The sequence below is a fragment of the Astyanax mexicanus genome, chromosome 2 (genome assembly GCF_023375975.1).
Source record: "Astyanax mexicanus isolate ESR-SI-001 chromosome 2, AstMex3_surface, whole genome shotgun sequence".
Classification (NCBI taxonomy): domain Eukaryota; kingdom Metazoa; phylum Chordata; class Actinopteri; order Characiformes; family Acestrorhamphidae; genus Astyanax; species Astyanax mexicanus.
In genome coordinates this window covers 7,078,621-7,095,743 of record NC_064409.1, presented here as the reverse complement: position 1 = coordinate 7,095,743, position 17,123 = coordinate 7,078,621, and the positions used below count along the sequence as shown (strand labels likewise).

Here is a 17,123-nt window from a genome sequence, read left to right as displayed (position 1 = left end):
CAAATTTGTGCAACAGGTCTTCCAGTGCTGGTATGTGACTGGTATGTGACTGTACATCGCAAGACAGCGATGACATACTGCAGAAGTCTGGTCTGGGCGTTTCAGAATTATGTAACAGTGAGATCATCTACACCAGCAGATCTTTAAGTAGTTGTATGAGCTGTAAAAGCAGGTTTACACTCTGAAGGTTACTATGGACTAAGGTATAAACATATTGGATTTGTGTAAGCCATGTTCATTCATCGAGCATTAAATTGGCCTCGCCCTGAACCTGAAATCCTGTCTTGCAAGGGGATCACAGATGTTACATGATATTGGGTAAAAATAACATACTGCACTTTAAGCTCTGAAGCCTCAGTGCACCATTGGCTGTACTAAATCAGCTGAGCTGACATATATACAGTACTTAGTATACAGTATCTACAGTATATCCAGCACTGCAGGCTAATGTAGGACACCTGACACCTGCATGCCCCCATAATTTTCATATTTAGCTGATCGCTAAGAGATTTGAATGGATTTGAATAACCACACTGAGTTTAAAAGTGTTGCAAACCATCTGGCCAATTCACTTTTTTTTTTGCAATTGTATAATTATGCTTAGCCAATTAATGTTCGATAACATGTTTTTACATACACAATAAGTGTGCCTCATTACTGGTGTGCATCATACAATTGTTAGAACATTTGTCCTCAACATTAGGCTAACATTACAAACACAACTGAAGTAACATTCCCAACAGAAAATGAATAATAATAAAAATACAATGCAATAAAAACACTTCATCCTCCCCTATAGCACAATTGAACCTGTGAGGGCGCTGCAGAGGCAAATTACCGCTACAAAAAACGTATTACAACAAAGCTCCTTTAATCCAAGTATAATCTTTTGTAAGAAAAAAGATAGGGAGTGAATTGGCTTCTCTTGCAGTGAGACATGGCGTAATTATAAGTTTCATTCTGATAATTAATAAAGCTGATTGGCTCAGACGCAGACAGTATGCAGGCACATTTACCTTTCTTACGCAAACCCTGACAGCTGCTTGTTTTGTTAGCTGTGAAACAAAAGGACCTTGTGGCCAAGCCTCAATTGCTAAGATTTAATGGCTACTCTTTCCCATGCCTTAATAAGTTATGGCCACGCCTTAATTATCGTGTTTCCACCCCTTAATTATCTTGTTCCCATGCCTTAATGATCTCATTCTCATGCATTAGGTTCTCATTCCCATGCTTTTAAAAGTGGTGCCCACGCTTTAGGATCTCATTCCTAAGCCTTAATAAGTTGTGATCATGCATTATTTTTTTAAACATGATGTAAAGTATGGTTCAAGGTTTAGTGGCTCTTTAATGAACACCTCAGCTTCTGCTTATACTCTCTACACTTTCTTTGATAGAGCACTTTTAGAGAGTACTTTTACACAAGTCTGTGCCTCTAGTACTTTATATTAACATCTTTGCATATTGGCAAACATCAGTTAGACGTCTTCGTCCACAGAGCCAACGTTTGTCTCCAGTGCGCATGCGCGCGACTCTCCGCTGTCAGGGCTCGGCTCGGCGACAGTATGGCGGCGAGCTGCTGCTGGAAGGATGCTGCTGTCGCCCCTGCGCTTTCAGCTGCCTCCGGCATGTGAACGGACCCCCGGCAGCGCGCGGAGAGTCGACGACGAGGCAGGCCCGTGGCCGTGAACAGCGAGGATGACCAGACTCGCGGATTATTTTCTGCTGGTGGGCTACGATCTCGACAAGAGAGGTGAGAGGACGCGCTTCTTCTCCTCCTCCTGCTGCTTCCCCCGATAGCAGCGGTTAGCTAGGCTATGCTAAGCTAAGGCTAGCGCGGCTCAGCCGGGGCCAGGGTAAACAGGCGGGGAGGCGGAGGGGAGCGGGAGGAGAGAGAGGCGGGGACGGCCTGGCGTGGCCCTACCCGGACCGTGGCACGGCTGTCTCGCCACCGCCTCGCCGCCTCCCTACTCGGGTATGCGTTCAACTCTCAGTCCGGGGATATAGGTTAGCTACCAAAGGCCTCCCTCTGGAGCTTACGAGGCTGAGGCTCAAACGGCTACCTTGCTCCCTTCGTAGTGCGCTAGCCAGTAGCAAGCTACACCCAGTTATAGTATAATAGCTTAGCTAGCTATTAGCGTTAGCTATGCATTTGGAAGGAAGGCAGGGAGGGAGGGTGGGAGGTATTCGGGACACGACCCAAAGCAAATCAGGTCGCGGATTGGAACTGTAGCAGCAGTAGCAGTAACAGCATACGACGACGTGTCGACATGGCTAAAGCTGACTGACTGATTGTTTGAAAGTTGTTGGACGTAGTTTTGTTGATGTGGGTCTTTTTAGGCTTCTTGTAGGGGCTAAAACGAGCTGGGTTAGAGATGTGAGCTGAGCTTAACGTTAGAAGGATTTGTCCTGCTGGATAGCTAACTTTAGGTTAGCTGGATTTCTGTGAATTGTGTTTATGGCTGGATCAGATCAGATTATGCTTGATGGATTCAATAGCTAATGAAATGCAGTTAGTAAGCTATTATCTAGCATTGACTCTTGTTGGTGATGGTAGTTGTGGTTGACAGGATGGCTCCTTCCCTTGTTTTTCGTGCTTAGTTTCGTCCATGCATCTGTTTAGATGGATTTCAACAGTGTTTCTTAACCCTGGTCCTCCAAAATATGCAGGGATCACACCCCTGCCCTGCATGTTTTTATGGTGTTTTAAAGAACAGGGAAAATACTAGGTAAGCTCACATATGCAGGGCAGTGTGTCTCCAGGACCAGGGGTTGATAAACACTGGATTATAGCCTCCTGCCCTGCATCCTCCCTCAATCTCTCAATCAGAGGCAGCCATCTCCCTTCTTTCTGAGCCCTCTTGTTAAGAGGCTGATTGTTTGGGACCGTTATATGAGGCTCCCCCTGTTTGTGGCCTAGATTCAGGCTTATAATGTCCCGTTCAGCATGCATTATTAACACGGCCTCCTCTGAAGAAAGCAAGTCACTGGAAACTGGTAGCTAACCTTGGAGGTGCTTATTTATAGAGATAGGCTTTGGCCCATATCTAATTCATGAAGCGCATGGAAAATGTTAACATGACAACTCCCCAAAGGCTGGCAGGAACTAGAGGGATCTTTCTTTTCCTAATGCATAATTCTTGATTTGAGCTCTGTCTCTGCCTTTTTTTGTTCGTGCTTATGAAAGTCATCTCATGTGGTTGTATTCAGCACTGAGCGTGTGGCAGGATGTTATATGGCTGTGTTCTGCAGAACGCCTTCCCTTCCTGTTTCTAGCCTGCTACCTTGTTTCCACACATGCACACACTCTCTCACTCTATCTCTTTCTCTCTCACACACACACATAGACACTCTCAGATACACACACATACATCATCTGGGCTGCATGCCTGTAGATCTACAGCTAAGGTGCTGCTGGGATCGAAAACAGCACTTACATTTCAGTTCTCTTTAAGTTAGTAGAGTGACTAGTACAGAAATAGAAGCTGCGGTGTAGAGAAGTCCAGTTCTCTCAAACAGGTGGGCGTATAATATACTTTTTAAGGCATGGGTGCTGTAGAACACTGTCTAGACCGTATTAATATGTGTCATCTGCTTCCATTGAAATTATAGAACAGCATATTTGCATTTAAGGTCTTGCTCTGGGCCTGCTTATAGAAGTGCTGCTTGCCTGAGAATGTCACAGTCATGGTCTGATCATTATCTCTAAGCGACTCTTTTTTTTATAATTTTTTTTTATTTAAGCTACTCAAGCTGAAAATGCTTCAGCTGGAGCTGAAGCATATGCAGATGTACTGGGCCTTGCAGGAGCCCAGCCTTCTTGATGGCGTCATCATCATCCTCATCCCCCACTGAAAAGTGATAGAAATGGCATGCTCTGACCTCATTGTAGGAGGTCATTGGACAGAATGGTGTGGTGTGGGTCGAGCACAGGTGCGGAAGTGTTGCTAATTCTGTTTTCTGCTTTGTGTGACAGCACAAGAATGTCTCACAGGCGTGGAGGCGTTGACAGACGCACATGTTTTTTACAGCAGAACTGCGTGCCTGGGCTGTAGGCCCAGTTTTCTGTCTGCATGTGTGTGAGCTCCTCTTAAGTTCTAGGCTTCGTCCCTGCAGTAATTGTTGACGTCCTGTCCTGTACTGCATGCTGGACTCTATCCACAGGCCTGTGTGATAAAGATCAGTGTAAACAGTGTCTACCTGCCACTCAGGTGATTGAGTTTCAACTGTTTCCACTCTGCAGCTACACACCCTCTCTCTCAAATGTTTGAGGACCCACTGCTTTTAAAAGCTGGATTTGATCTTGTTTTTCAATTATATCACGCAAAACTGTGCATTCACTCTCCAGCTATTCAGCTTCGCCCACTCAATACATTTATATAGTGTGTTTCATATCAGTACAAAAATAAGATCAGCCAGGCAGAGTAAAAACAGTATAGTTTAATTTAAAATGTACTGTAGACGTTGGGAAAAAAATAATGTGTAAATCTCTTGGTTGTTTATTTCTAACATCTATTGTGCACCATTTCAGGAACAGATTTTTTCACAGACTGGCATTAGTGGAAATGGTATGAAGGCTTGTGCTGATCTATTGCTTCATCAGTCTTGTTTTTATGAGGGGTTTTGACTTTGTGTTGCATGAATATTAGTGCTGCATGATATTGGAAAAAAAAATATGTTGCAAGTGTTCTTTTTTCTGTGATTATATATTAAGATATTAAACAATGCCGAGCCCATGACGTCACCAGCCCATAGCAACATGACTTGTTTGATTTGATTGACATCACTTTAGAAATATATCATGCAACTCTAATGTATATGTTAACTCTTTCCTAATTAATTGATGTTAATGTTCAGTGCAAGTGCATCTGCAGCTTGTTAAAAGGACTGATGTGTTATACTTAGTAATGAAAATTGATGAAGATAAAATTTAATCTAATTTTAATCCAAAGGTGGTTTTAATATGATCGCGATGAGTGCTGACATTACAACGAAGGGGTTAAAATGCATGGGCAAGGGCACTATTTCCAAAAATTCCAAGATATCACTGTCATAGTTATTTTCACAAATATTTTAATGTGATATTGTTTTAGTTAACGTATGTTAGGTTGATCTGGCAGGTTTGATGTTCCCAGGATGTTTTCTGAAAGTGTCAGGTTAATATCCTAATATCCTTTCAGTACCCCAAAATCACCACCACATCACCACTCAGTTATTCCCCAACAGTGATGGAACAGCAAGGGTGATAGGCGTGCAGTCAGGGTGGAGTTCACTAAACCATCTGTTGTGAAACTGCAGAACATTGTTTGGCCAGCCATCCTAAAGCCCAATCCAAAACTGAAAGTAACACACAGTGGACTGAATCCTCTGGGTGGACCTCATGTCTTTAAATGCATGTTCTGGTTTTTTATCCCTTATGTAGAAGCTCCTTAGCTTAGCTCCTTCTGCTGAGGGTGGGAGGATTCACCCACAGGTTCTCTCAAACATTACCCGGATTCTGTACCAGTGTCTGCTTAATCAACAGCATCACAGGGTATTCAGTGTATTTGGAGGAAAGCGCAGCAACCCGTCTCTGCTACATTAGCTTACAGATGCCTGTGCTGACCAACCTCTCTGTAGGTGAGATGTGGGGAGAGAACCATTTTCCCACCCAGAGAGAGCAAGGCCGGTTTTGCTCTCTCGGACTCCGGCTGCTGATGGCAGGCAGCACGATCCGGGATTCAAACCTGCAAACCTTGTATCATTGTGGCAGCTTCTTAGTTTGCTTAATGTTAGAATAGATAAAGGGGAAAGGGCTTCACATGCAAAATAATGAAAAAGAGGAATTAAAGAGGCACCAATTTGAGAGATAAGGCCCAATGTCTGACCAAGTGTCTTTGCTATGTCCTCTCAGGAAAACCAGAGCATTGGTCTTTTACAGTATCGGCCCAAAAATCCTTTTTTGGGTGGACCCTGTATGTGCTGGAGGCCAGGCTTGGATGAAATGCCTCTTGGGGTTCAGCTGCACACTTGGCCAACCCTGCCCCCACCTCTCTTTTGCTTTCTCGCTCTTCCCTTAAAGAGAAGCTCCAGCTGAAAACAGTGGAGCTCCCGAACAAAGAGCTGTGAGCAATTGTTCTTCCAGGCCTTCTCTGAAAGAGCTATTCCAGGCTTTTCTATCTAGTTGTTTTTTTCCTTTGGCATGGATTCAGTTTGTTAGAATAATGTAAGTTGCAGAAAGTGATTGCTTGCTTACCACAGAGACTTGCTCGATATCGACAAATAAGAGGCCACTTAAAAATTATGAGTTTCTTTGATTTTACCAAATTAAAAACCTCTGGAATATAATCAAGAGGAAGATGGATGATTACAAGCCATCAAATCAAGCTGAACTGCTTGAATTTGTGCACCAGGAGTGAAATAAAGTTATCCAAAAGCAGTGTGTAAGACTGGTGGAGGAGAACATGCCAAGATGCATAAAACTGTGATTAAAAAACAGGGTTATTGCACCAAATATTGATTTCTGAACTCCTAAAACTTTATTAATATGAATTCATATGCAATACTTCTCTGTAGGGACTTTGCATGATGCTAATTAGCGTTGTCTTATGTTCTAATACTTGTTAGAAGCGTCTGGAATTAAAACATTTTTCTAGAAATAATTTTTGCTTTTAGAAATAACCGTGATTAACAATATTATTGATATTTTAAGACCATTTATGCTTTATGCACTTATGTAATTATAATCAAATTATAGTAATACAGTCATATGAGTTTTTGAGAACTTTTAATTATTTTGGATATGCAGGTTTTTTTTTTTTGCAGGTTCTATTGCCCGTAGCCTATTTTAAATGTTACACTTTTTTTTTTCGTTGATTTGATTTACTCTTATATAAACAAACATGAACATGGTGAACATAATGAGTTCTAGTTTTGAGTTCTGTTCATTTATTTTACAATAAGTTGATAGCATAGTTGCCATTTTATTTCTTTAAGATTGTTAGAGAGTTTTTGTATATGAAATCTGTTTTAAGCCTCAATTCCACAACTTCCTCTGTGTTCTCCTCAACTGGGAAAAATCTAGGGCCCTACAAAACTGAAGAAGCAAACTTCCGACAACAAAGTGTTTTTGCTGAGCAACTATGTTAATTAAAAGGAGACTTTTTTCCCCAAACTATCCCTTTAATTGCTTAGAAAGCATTTCCCTAAGGCATTTGTTACACCACACATAATCTGAAACAGTCCATGTATGAGCCTATAGCTCTTCACATTCACTTGGTCATGCCAGCTGTCCGTTTTGGCGAGAAGCTAGCACTTCCAGTGGTCCAGCAGTGTCCCCCCGAAGCAGAATCCAGACTTCCTTTCATGCAGCCACTTTGAATTCCGACGCTATTTCATGAGGATGGACACTGGGTAAATAGGGGGTTGTGTGGCGTGATTATGGGGGCTGCACTGCGTTGCCATGGAGCCTGAGTCTCTGGCTGTCCTGCAGGGCACTATAACAGGCCTGTGCGGCGGGAGGCCGGCTGCTCGCTGGATCCGGACGCTCGTTCTGGACTGGCCTGCAGCGGATGGATGAGGCTTTTTGCGGCCGTTGGCCGTCTGCTGCATGAATGCTGCTTATTCATGTGGTGGCCCTGGGCCTGGAGGGCACTGGGGGCTGCCTTTGGTCTGAAAGCACATAGACACACACACACTTACACACAACTTACCAAAAGAAGTGTATGAATTCATGAATGGTTGGGATACACTGGGATACATTGAATATTTGGCTGAAAAAAAAACTCTTTTATTGGCTTGAGTAGCACTACTGAGGTAAATTTATGACTAAAATTGCACTGCTGAGGTAGCTAAACATGTTACTAGAATAGCATAGCTGACACAAATTTATGAGGTAACGTTATATTTATGCACTGGAAAATCTGCTATATGCTGAGGAAAATGTATTTTAAATATGATTACTTGTTTGCTGAATTGTTACAAAGTTCAAGTGTTCAATGCTCTTTAGAAGCCTCTATTGTCTATGGTTTAATACTATCAGTTGGCAGGATCGCTATCTTAAGTTCAGTCACATTCTTTATCACTGCAGATTTCATTCTCTCAGAGGCTCAGCATTACTCTGAACATTCTTTAATGTGCTTGGTGTGTTTGCTGGTGTGTCTTGGGGTCAGTGTTCAGGCTCTGGCAGTGACAGAGGTTGGCCAGGCCAGTGCAGAGGGAGTGAACTGCTTGCGGCCTTGGCGCTTTCATGGTCTTCCCTGGAATTTGAAGAATGCATCTCCCCCTCACCCCCCAAAGGCCTAAAGGCAGACACTGATGCAGCTTGTTTCTCACCATGCTTTGTTGATGGGGAAATAGCTAATTGGTTTAAATTGTCTTTTTTTTCTCATTGCAATGTAAAAATTCATAATTCTAAAATGAATGCTCTTCTGCTATCACAGTTAAGACCTGCCCCCTTACTGTGAATGCCTTAATTACTGAGTGTTGTAACGTAGGGCTTGAATTTTCATTTTTTTCAGGGTTTTAGGTGTAAAATCTGGTAAGCTCTAGTTGGTTAAATTGGTGTTAAACCTTTCAGATACCAGGCTGAATGTTGTCGAGCAACCTGTGCAGTCTGTTTTTGAGAACTGCAAGATATGCTGCTCCATGGGGAAACCTCCAAGACTGTACACATTGAGCATTTTTGCCAATGTCACTGCATTTAAACAGTATTTTACACATCCAATGCAAAGCTAACAATGACTTACCGTCACTACTGTAACACAGTTATAGCAATGCTGGGCTATGCTGGGCTACTACCACAGTAACAGCACAGGGTGAGGCCAAGTAGTAGCAATGCACGTACTGTATGGTAGTGAGGTAGGTGTATACAGAGGAAAAATAGGCACATTTTAAAGGTTTTGTGTTTTTAGACCCACATTTTTTCCAGCAGACAGAGCATTGTTACTTCTGGGCTGAGCTGTAGCTGATCTGTTGACTGCTGTACATTTGTGTTCATTAGGATTCAGGAGAAAGCTGAGTGTACTACAAATCCAAGACCCATTAAGCCTATTTTTTTGTTGCAAGTGGACCACAAATGTGCCCACTAAGACTTTACAACCGGAAGGAGCTGTTGGACTTGTGCTGAACTCTAGTAAGCGGAAAGATTTGATGTTGATTACTTTTCTATTGTTTTTCCATTTCCTCTGTGGAGTGTCTCCACAGTGGCCACATTCAAGGCAGTGTCATATGGAGGCTTTTGTTACTGTGAATAGCTATGCAACTGATTTCTTTAATATTTTATACATTTTATTCTGCCTTTTACTGTTTCAAAATATCAGTACTTAGGAGCATCCCCTCCTTAGGCAAGTTTCACAGCTTGTAAACACTACTTGCAGTTAGCTAAAGCCCTATTTGGAGTGATTTTATTCCTGTCTGGAACGACCATGTATGTGTTTTTCTCAGACGTCCTTTGAGAGTGAAATTACAGGCTGAATTATCTACTTTTTTTCGTTGAACTCTGTGGTCCTCCGGTTATTTTAGTCTCATTCGAACATGCATATTTGATTTTCGTCACTTTGTGTTTAAAAAAATAGATATTTGTCCACTGCCGCGCACCGTAATTACCCCTTGGGCGTGTGTTTCAGAAGAGATCCATGTAAACACAACAGCGAGTGGAAATGGAGGAGCTACTGAACGTGATTTCGTAACCAAGTAAGCCAAAAAACTCACAGGTACTTTTTTCATTGCAGTCCGGATGCAAGAGTTTTTTTTTACTGAGTAGAAGTGTGAAATATTTTTCACAGACGTCCCCCTGAAAAATGAATCCATCCGGATAGGACATAAGTTTCAGTTCTTGTTTCATATATTTTTAATTATATAAGCAAAAGGCTTCAACTATTGCAGGGAATCATTCGTCTATTTGTTGCACTGCTATTTTGAGGTACATTTCCTAGTTCGAATGAGGTTTGGGTCAGGGGACTGTGAGTAAAAAAATATTAACACTTGCTTGAGGTCTTCGGAAAGTGTGTTGTAGATTTTTTTTGATACATTTAGGATTATTGTCAGGCAAAAAAGCTTGTTCTCCTTATATCTTTAGCTTATTTTTAAACAGACGTTGTTGGATTCCAGAGTTTGCTGGTATTTAATTCTTTATTCTAAATCATTCTTCATTCTGGTCTATACTAGTGAAATGTCTTTCTGTGCTACTGGCTGCAACACAAGCCTAAAGCATGATCATCCACAGTTGGAAATGTGTTCTTTTGATCAACTTTGGCACATTTTTTGCCTCCAAAAATATCTTTTCCTGTTGCAGCTGATTTAGCTGTTACAGAAGTATCTGTTCTCATGTCATTTGTAGTTCCAACCTAATAGTTTGTTGGTGGTGGTTTGGTTTACATTCAAACAAATTCAAAGAAAGTCTGTATATTAACAACATTGTGTATAGTTAGTGTGATGGAAGACTCTAGAGCCAGTTCAGTGTCATTCCTGGAGATCTCTGAATGAGATTGCCTGTAATCTCAGCAGCCAGCGGTAACCAGTCCTTCCTTACTTGAGTTCCTTGGCCTTTAATCTCTGTTGAGTAGACGGTAAACACAGGTCAGGGCTTGATGTCTGGTGACCTGCTCTCTAGTCCAGCTTTAAACACACTCTGACCTAATACCTGTTTCACCACCTCTTTCAGTGAGTGGACTGGGCTGCTGGTGAGATTGCATGTGTGGCAGATTGCATGTGTTCTGGTGTCAGCTGGAATTGTCGTGATATAAATGTTGTGTAAGGTGGCACATTAATTGTGCAAGGCCTTTTTTGATTATGAAGCACTCCAACCCTTTTATTGGGGAAATCAGATGCTGATTTGAAAGTAGGCCAGCTCAGCAAACGCTGGTCATTGACACAATTAGGTGTGCACTTGAAATGATAGTTGGATCTCATATCTACCAGATGACAGGGTGTGGATTTGTGCAGATTACACAGAATAGTTTAGTTCAGATTAGGGGTGGGCAGTATGGCCCTAAAATATACAGTACAGGCCAAAAGTTTGGACACACCTTTTCTTTTTCAATGCATTTTCTTTATTTTCATGACTATTTACATTGTAGATTCTCACTGAAGGCATTAAAACTATAAATGAACACATGTGGAGTTTTATGTACTGAACAATAAATGAGCTGAACCTCCACAGTCACCGGACCTGAACCCAATCCAGATGGTTTGGGGTGAGCTGGAGCACAGAGTGAAGAAGGCAAAGGAGCAACAAGTGCTAATAAACACCTCTGGGAACTCATTCCTTCAAGACTGTTGGAAAACCATTTCAGGTGACCAACTCTTGAAGCTCATTAAGAGAATCATGCCAAGAGTGTGCAAAGCAGTAATCAGAGCAAAGGGTGGCTATTTTGAAGAAACTAGAATATTTTATTTATTTTATTATATATTATATATATTTTATATATATGATTATATTTTTTAGTTATTTCACCTTTTTTAGTTAGGTACATAAAACTCCACATGTGTTCATTCATAGATTTGATGCCTAAAATAATATTTGCGATAACACTGAAAAAAAAAGGTAGTTGATTTAACTGACCATGTCAATTATTTAAAATTGTCAACTACAAATTTAATTGGCAAATAATCTTTATTTATAACAGTACCGCATTAGACAAAGTGCTGGGGACAGAATTACAATGGGTGATGGGTAAATGGCTCACTCACACAGTTTTTATACTCAACTTAGTCTGTCTTTCTAAAATTTCCCGAACACAACATATTACATATTTACTCACTAAATATCAGCACTTTCCACGTTTAAACAACATGTAGGATTTAAACGTCTGTCGGTTTTAATGGTGGAGGACATCTCAGAAATAATCGTTGACTAATCGACTAATCGGAAAAAATGAAAAGATTAGTCTACTACCAAAATAATCATTAGTTGCAGACCTGAAGAATACACTACTGCATTGAAATTAAACTGGAATTTTATTATTGCATATGATGTGATATGGCACACCCCTAACTGAGATTTAAAAAAAAAAATCAATAATTAACAAAGGTCAATGATCCAGAATGTCACGATACTAAAAATGCACTTCAAATTTTTCCATGTATCCAGGATTAAAGTAACATAAATGATACTGGGCAGATATAATCTGTCTCTAGTAGATCTATAATGTCAAATGAGAACTGTGTGATTTTTTTCTTCTTTTGCTAAAAGCAGCAAACAAAATAGTGATAGTGCTCTGATGTGATCATTAGGAGTGGGTATGGATATGGCACGATATTTTAGGATATAATATCGTTCACAATATACAAAAATGTTGTTGATATTGCGTACGATACAATATGGCACACCCTTAGTTCAGATCAGATTTATTGTGTGTGTGTTTATATATGTGTGTCAGTGTGTTAGAATTTGGCAGATTTCACATTTCTTTCAATTTTAATGCTGACATACTGTCTTACTGTCGTAATTTGTAGACATGTCAGTAAGTCCTACAATCAGAAGGGACATGTTTGAGCTTGAGTTGAGAAGAAACTGTACCTGTGTGTCTTATTTGTGTTTGGAATTGCCTTGAGGAAGCTGCTGCTGCTGTTACTCTTTCTGTTGCTGCGGCTGTTGTTTGGGCCTGTTCTGAATTGGCCAGCAGAAGCTGCTTGACCAGTCAGAGTGAAAAACAAAAGTGTGGCTTAAAATATCCAACTGCTAGTCTTTACATAGCGCGGTGATGCTGGGACGAGTTCTGTCCGGTGTGGCTGAGAGAAAAAGCCATTAAATGCAAGTCTTGAGAGATTTGTGTTTCGGGTTGGCCAAAAAAAAAAAAAGAAGCTTTCCTCGAAGAAAGTTTGTGTGTTTGTGTTTTAGGAGTGCTGTGACTTTTTCTCTGTTTTTTCTAGGACAGAGTGAAACTCTGATTTGTTTTGGTGCTGTACTGAAAAACCGGGTTTTTTAAGGCCTTAGTGTGTGTGTTGCTGGTGTGCAGGAAGGATGTGAGCTTGTTGAAGAGCTTTTTCGCACAAAGAAAACGTCATTCATGGTCACCCCGAGCAACAGTGGATTTTTAAATTTTTTTTATTTTGGCAGATGATCTCTGCACATCCACCCTGAGCGGCAGGGCCAAGGAGAGGCCGAGGGAGGCTGGGGCCGGGGCTGTTTTGGAGAGGCTCTGCCTGGGCTGGGCTTCTCCTGCTCTGCTCTGCTCTGCTTTTAATCAGAAAGAGTGCTGTGGGACTGTGACTCATTGGCTTTCAGTCTTACATCAGCACAATCGCATTCTCTCTCTCTCTCTCTCTCTCTCTCTCTCTCTGTGGGTGTGTGTCAGAGAGAAAAAGAGTGAGAGCCACATTCTTTCAGAAACACACTCACTGTGTCAGTATTCTCATAAATATGCATGTGCCCCTGTGTTATGCATTTTTGCATTTCAGACAGACTACCGGAAGCTGGACTGTGGGTTTCATTTATTGCTTTACTTTACATTACATTACATTACATTACATTACATTACATTTGGCAGACGCTTTTGTCCAAAGCGACTTACAATAGTCAAGTACAATGTAAAATAAGTTTAAAGGTAAAACATCTTTGGATAGGGATAAAAGGAGGTCAAAGGGGAATAATAGGATAGAGGAGTGAAGGAGGGGAAGAAGGAAATGAGGTTAGAAGTAGTTAGTGTGTTAGAGGTGTTAAGAGAGTAAGTGCTCTTTGAAGAGCTCTGTACTCTGAGCTCTGTAGATTACAAGTAATCTATAGTGCATATTAGCAGTCAACATGCTAAATATTATGGTACCTAATGCTGGCTTATTGAGGTTTTTAAAGGCTAATAAATAAAATTTAAAATAAAACGACTAAAAGTGTATTTCAAGCCACACTTCAATTGTTCTGCCTTAAATAATCTTTCCATAGTAGATTCATGTCACTTACTGTAGGAGTAATTAAGAATAGAACAAAATAGAATATCTTTGTCGTTTATAATGTGTAAGTATTAGGGGTGGGCAATATTATATTGTATACAATATATCGTGACACATAAATAGTAAATAAGTAGTCTATTATTTACTGTGAAGCTTTAGGTGTATTTATTGTATAATTGTTTAATTTGCAGTTTATATGCATGAAAATATTCTGCAATATTTTTTGCTGCATTATATTATTTTATGCTATATTATTTATTTTGCCACATCATGATTGTATTATGCTGTTATACTCTTATACTATATTCCTGAAATGAATTAATTATTTTAGTTTTCCTATATCGCCAAGTATATCCTTATCGCAAATATACCCTGAAATATCATGATATTATTTTAGAGCAATATTGCCCACCCCTAGTAAGTATAATGAAATTTTGAAGTGCAATCCTTTCCAGGAAACAAGAAAACAATACCACACAAAAAAAAAAAACCTTATAAAAATGATGACAATTTGCACACTTCCCAGTTTAAAATGAAAAGTATTGCACTCATTAAAAATGAGCAAATATTACAAATATATATCACAGTCACATGTTGCATTACAAGTCCTGTATTGTGCTATTTAGTGCTCAGAGTAATGTGCTATTGTAGTAATATATTAACATTTCACCTGTGACACAGTTATTAGAATTATTTATTTTATATTATTGACTATTTCACTTACATAACTTACGTATAGCTTATGTAAAATTAACATTGGATACATTTAGAGCACTATCTCACCCACATTTAGGAGAGAGGGTGAAATTAAAAATAGTCAATAACTGCATAAATGTACTGTTTTAACAATAATTGTGCTTAATTAGTTTTAAGTATAGAAAATACATATGGTCAAAATAATATGAATTGCTGATGGTATTGTAGCAGTATTATTAAAAAAATATATATTTTGGGACTTTTAGTTTGGGCATTTCAAGTGAAAGACTAAAAAATAAAAATGATAAGAGATGGTACAGTATTCTGACTTATTCAGCTAGGAATAATCTAATGGTCTTGGTTAAGTGATTTTTTTATATCACTTTTGTATGTGAGTTTTTTGTGTTGCTAGTTTGGTTGATGATGTAATAAAATATATAATGCAAAAAAATATATTGCAAAAATAGATACATATATTTTGGGACTTTTTGTTTGGGATAGCTGTAGGATGCTTCAGTGCCCTCTTAGTTGTTGAAGATTCATTGAGAATGTCAGTTGGTTTTAATCATATTTGTCTCTTTAAATCAGAATCTATTTAAGCGGTGCAGGCTCTGATATCTAAGGGTTTGTAAGGTTAAGATTAGACGATTGTAAAACACGAAATGTTCATGATCATGTAGAGCAAATTATTGTCTTCACAACTCTCACAAAGCCCTGCATTGTAAAGGAGTTTGGCTCTGATAGTAGCAAGGCTTCACAGTTGTTGACAGACTGTGGTTTCTGGTTTTGATTCGAAGCCAAGCGCAATTTCCTTATCAGCCTCTCTCTGCGTCGGCCTGGTCCAAACCTGCGGCGAGCTCTTAAAGGAACAGTGATGATTTTTATTACCCGCACGTTATTTTTACGATAATAGCATATTTCCCCCGGTCCTGGCCCTGGAGAACCCCTGCTCTGCACATTGTTGTGCTCCAGCACACGAAGAGCTCAGGAAACAGCTGGTTTTAAATAAGAAAGCCACTGAAATGTGCAGGTCAGGGTTGCTCAGGGACAGGGCTTGGTAACCACTTCACTTGGCTTATCTGCAGAAGCTGGAAATATTAACGTTCATTATCGCATATTAGGAGAACCATCTCGTGATGTGGGGGAGGGGGATAAGACAGATTGAGTGTTTATTGGTGCAGATTAAATACTATAAGTAATAGGCAACCTACAGTGTGAAGTTAGTGGATTTATGTAATAAATATTTAAAGAATGTAGTCTAATAATCCAGCCTCTCAATTCACAACTTTTTTTGTCCAGCAGGCACAGAGGGCTTGAGTATTTTTTCCAGTTCTTTAAATAGTTGGATGTAGGGGTGGGCGATATGACTCTAAAATAATATCACAATATTTCAGGGTATTTTTGCAATAACGATATACTTGGCGATACAGGAAAACAGAAAAATAATGAATTAATTTCAGGAATATACTATAAGAGTATAACAGCATAATCATAATGTGGCAAAATAAATAATATAGCATAAAATAATATAATGCAGCAAAACATACTGCAGAATATTTAGTGCATGCATATAAACTGCAAACTAATACATTAGGTGGTTGCTATGATATTGTTTAGTGTTTCCTAGGGTGTTACTAGGTGGTTGCTAGCCAGTTGCTGATAATTGTTTTGGTGTCTCAGGTGGTTGTATAGTGGTTGCTGTGGTACTCCATGTGGTTGGTTGGCTTAGTACTAGTGTATGATTGTGATGTGCACCGTGTTTATTCCTGTGGGGGAAAAACTGAGCTTCCGACCATAAAGCTTTTTACAGGCGTGCATCATACAGTCTGACCAAACACTCTGGCCTGACAGGTGGCTCAAGCCTGACAGGTGGTTGCTGTGGTATCTCAGGTGGTTGCTAAATGCTAGGTTGTTGCTGAAGTGACTGCAGTGGTGTTTTTGGCAGTTGCTGCGGTGTTGGTGAGTCTGGTTAGTTGAAAGCATACAATGGTGCACTGTTTTTGACTTTGGGCTGCAGGTTTACCTTTCTGTTAAGATGGGCAACCTACTATACTATGAGTGTATGCTATATTTTATTGTTCTGCAATATAGATATTGCGATATTAACAAATACAAGAGTTTTTAAGTCAATTATGCAACAAGTCATCATATAAATAATTATTTCTGTATATTAATAATTAGACTATTACAAATAGTTTTGGGTAAATATAATTATTCATTTGGAAGAAATATTCATGCAAAATTAGAACAGTATTATTTTTTCTATGTATGCTGCAAAAAAGTAAAAAAAAAAAAGTATTTTCTGCGATGTGACTATTGTATAATATATATATATATTGCATATCTTTGCTGTCCAATGAAAATCAAGTATCTCCATTTTTGTCCATTTCTTTTTTACTTCATAATTTCTTATACTGTGTCAAACTTTCTTGATGAACAGACCAATAGAAATACTTAAAAATGACCTGAAATAAACTTTTTTTTTCATTGACTTCCATTGAAAGTTTACAAGGTTTTTTCTTTCCCTCTCCTGTAAAGTTGCTGTTTTGGAAATACTTGTTTTT

General features: G+C 39.5%; 1 protein-coding gene across 7 annotated transcripts in view; it reads left to right on the top strand.

The window, feature by feature from the left end:
- The first annotated feature begins 1,533 nt into the window (after positions 1-1,533).
- sbf1 (SET binding factor 1) overlaps positions 1,534-17,123 on the top strand; it is an 85,132-nt gene continuing 69,542 nt past the window's right edge. For 6 of the 7 annotated variants that reach the window (XM_022671865.2, XM_022671862.2, XM_022671860.2 and 3 more), the window contains exon 1: positions 1,535-1,750. In XM_022671865.2, coding sequence (XP_022527586.2) covers positions 1,696-1,750 — 55 coding nt within the window. In that variant the 5' untranslated portion in view covers positions 1,535-1,695. Of the gene's footprint in view, positions 1,751-17,123 lie in introns of all 7 variants that reach the window. The other variant, XM_022671857.2, reaches the window with a different exon arrangement.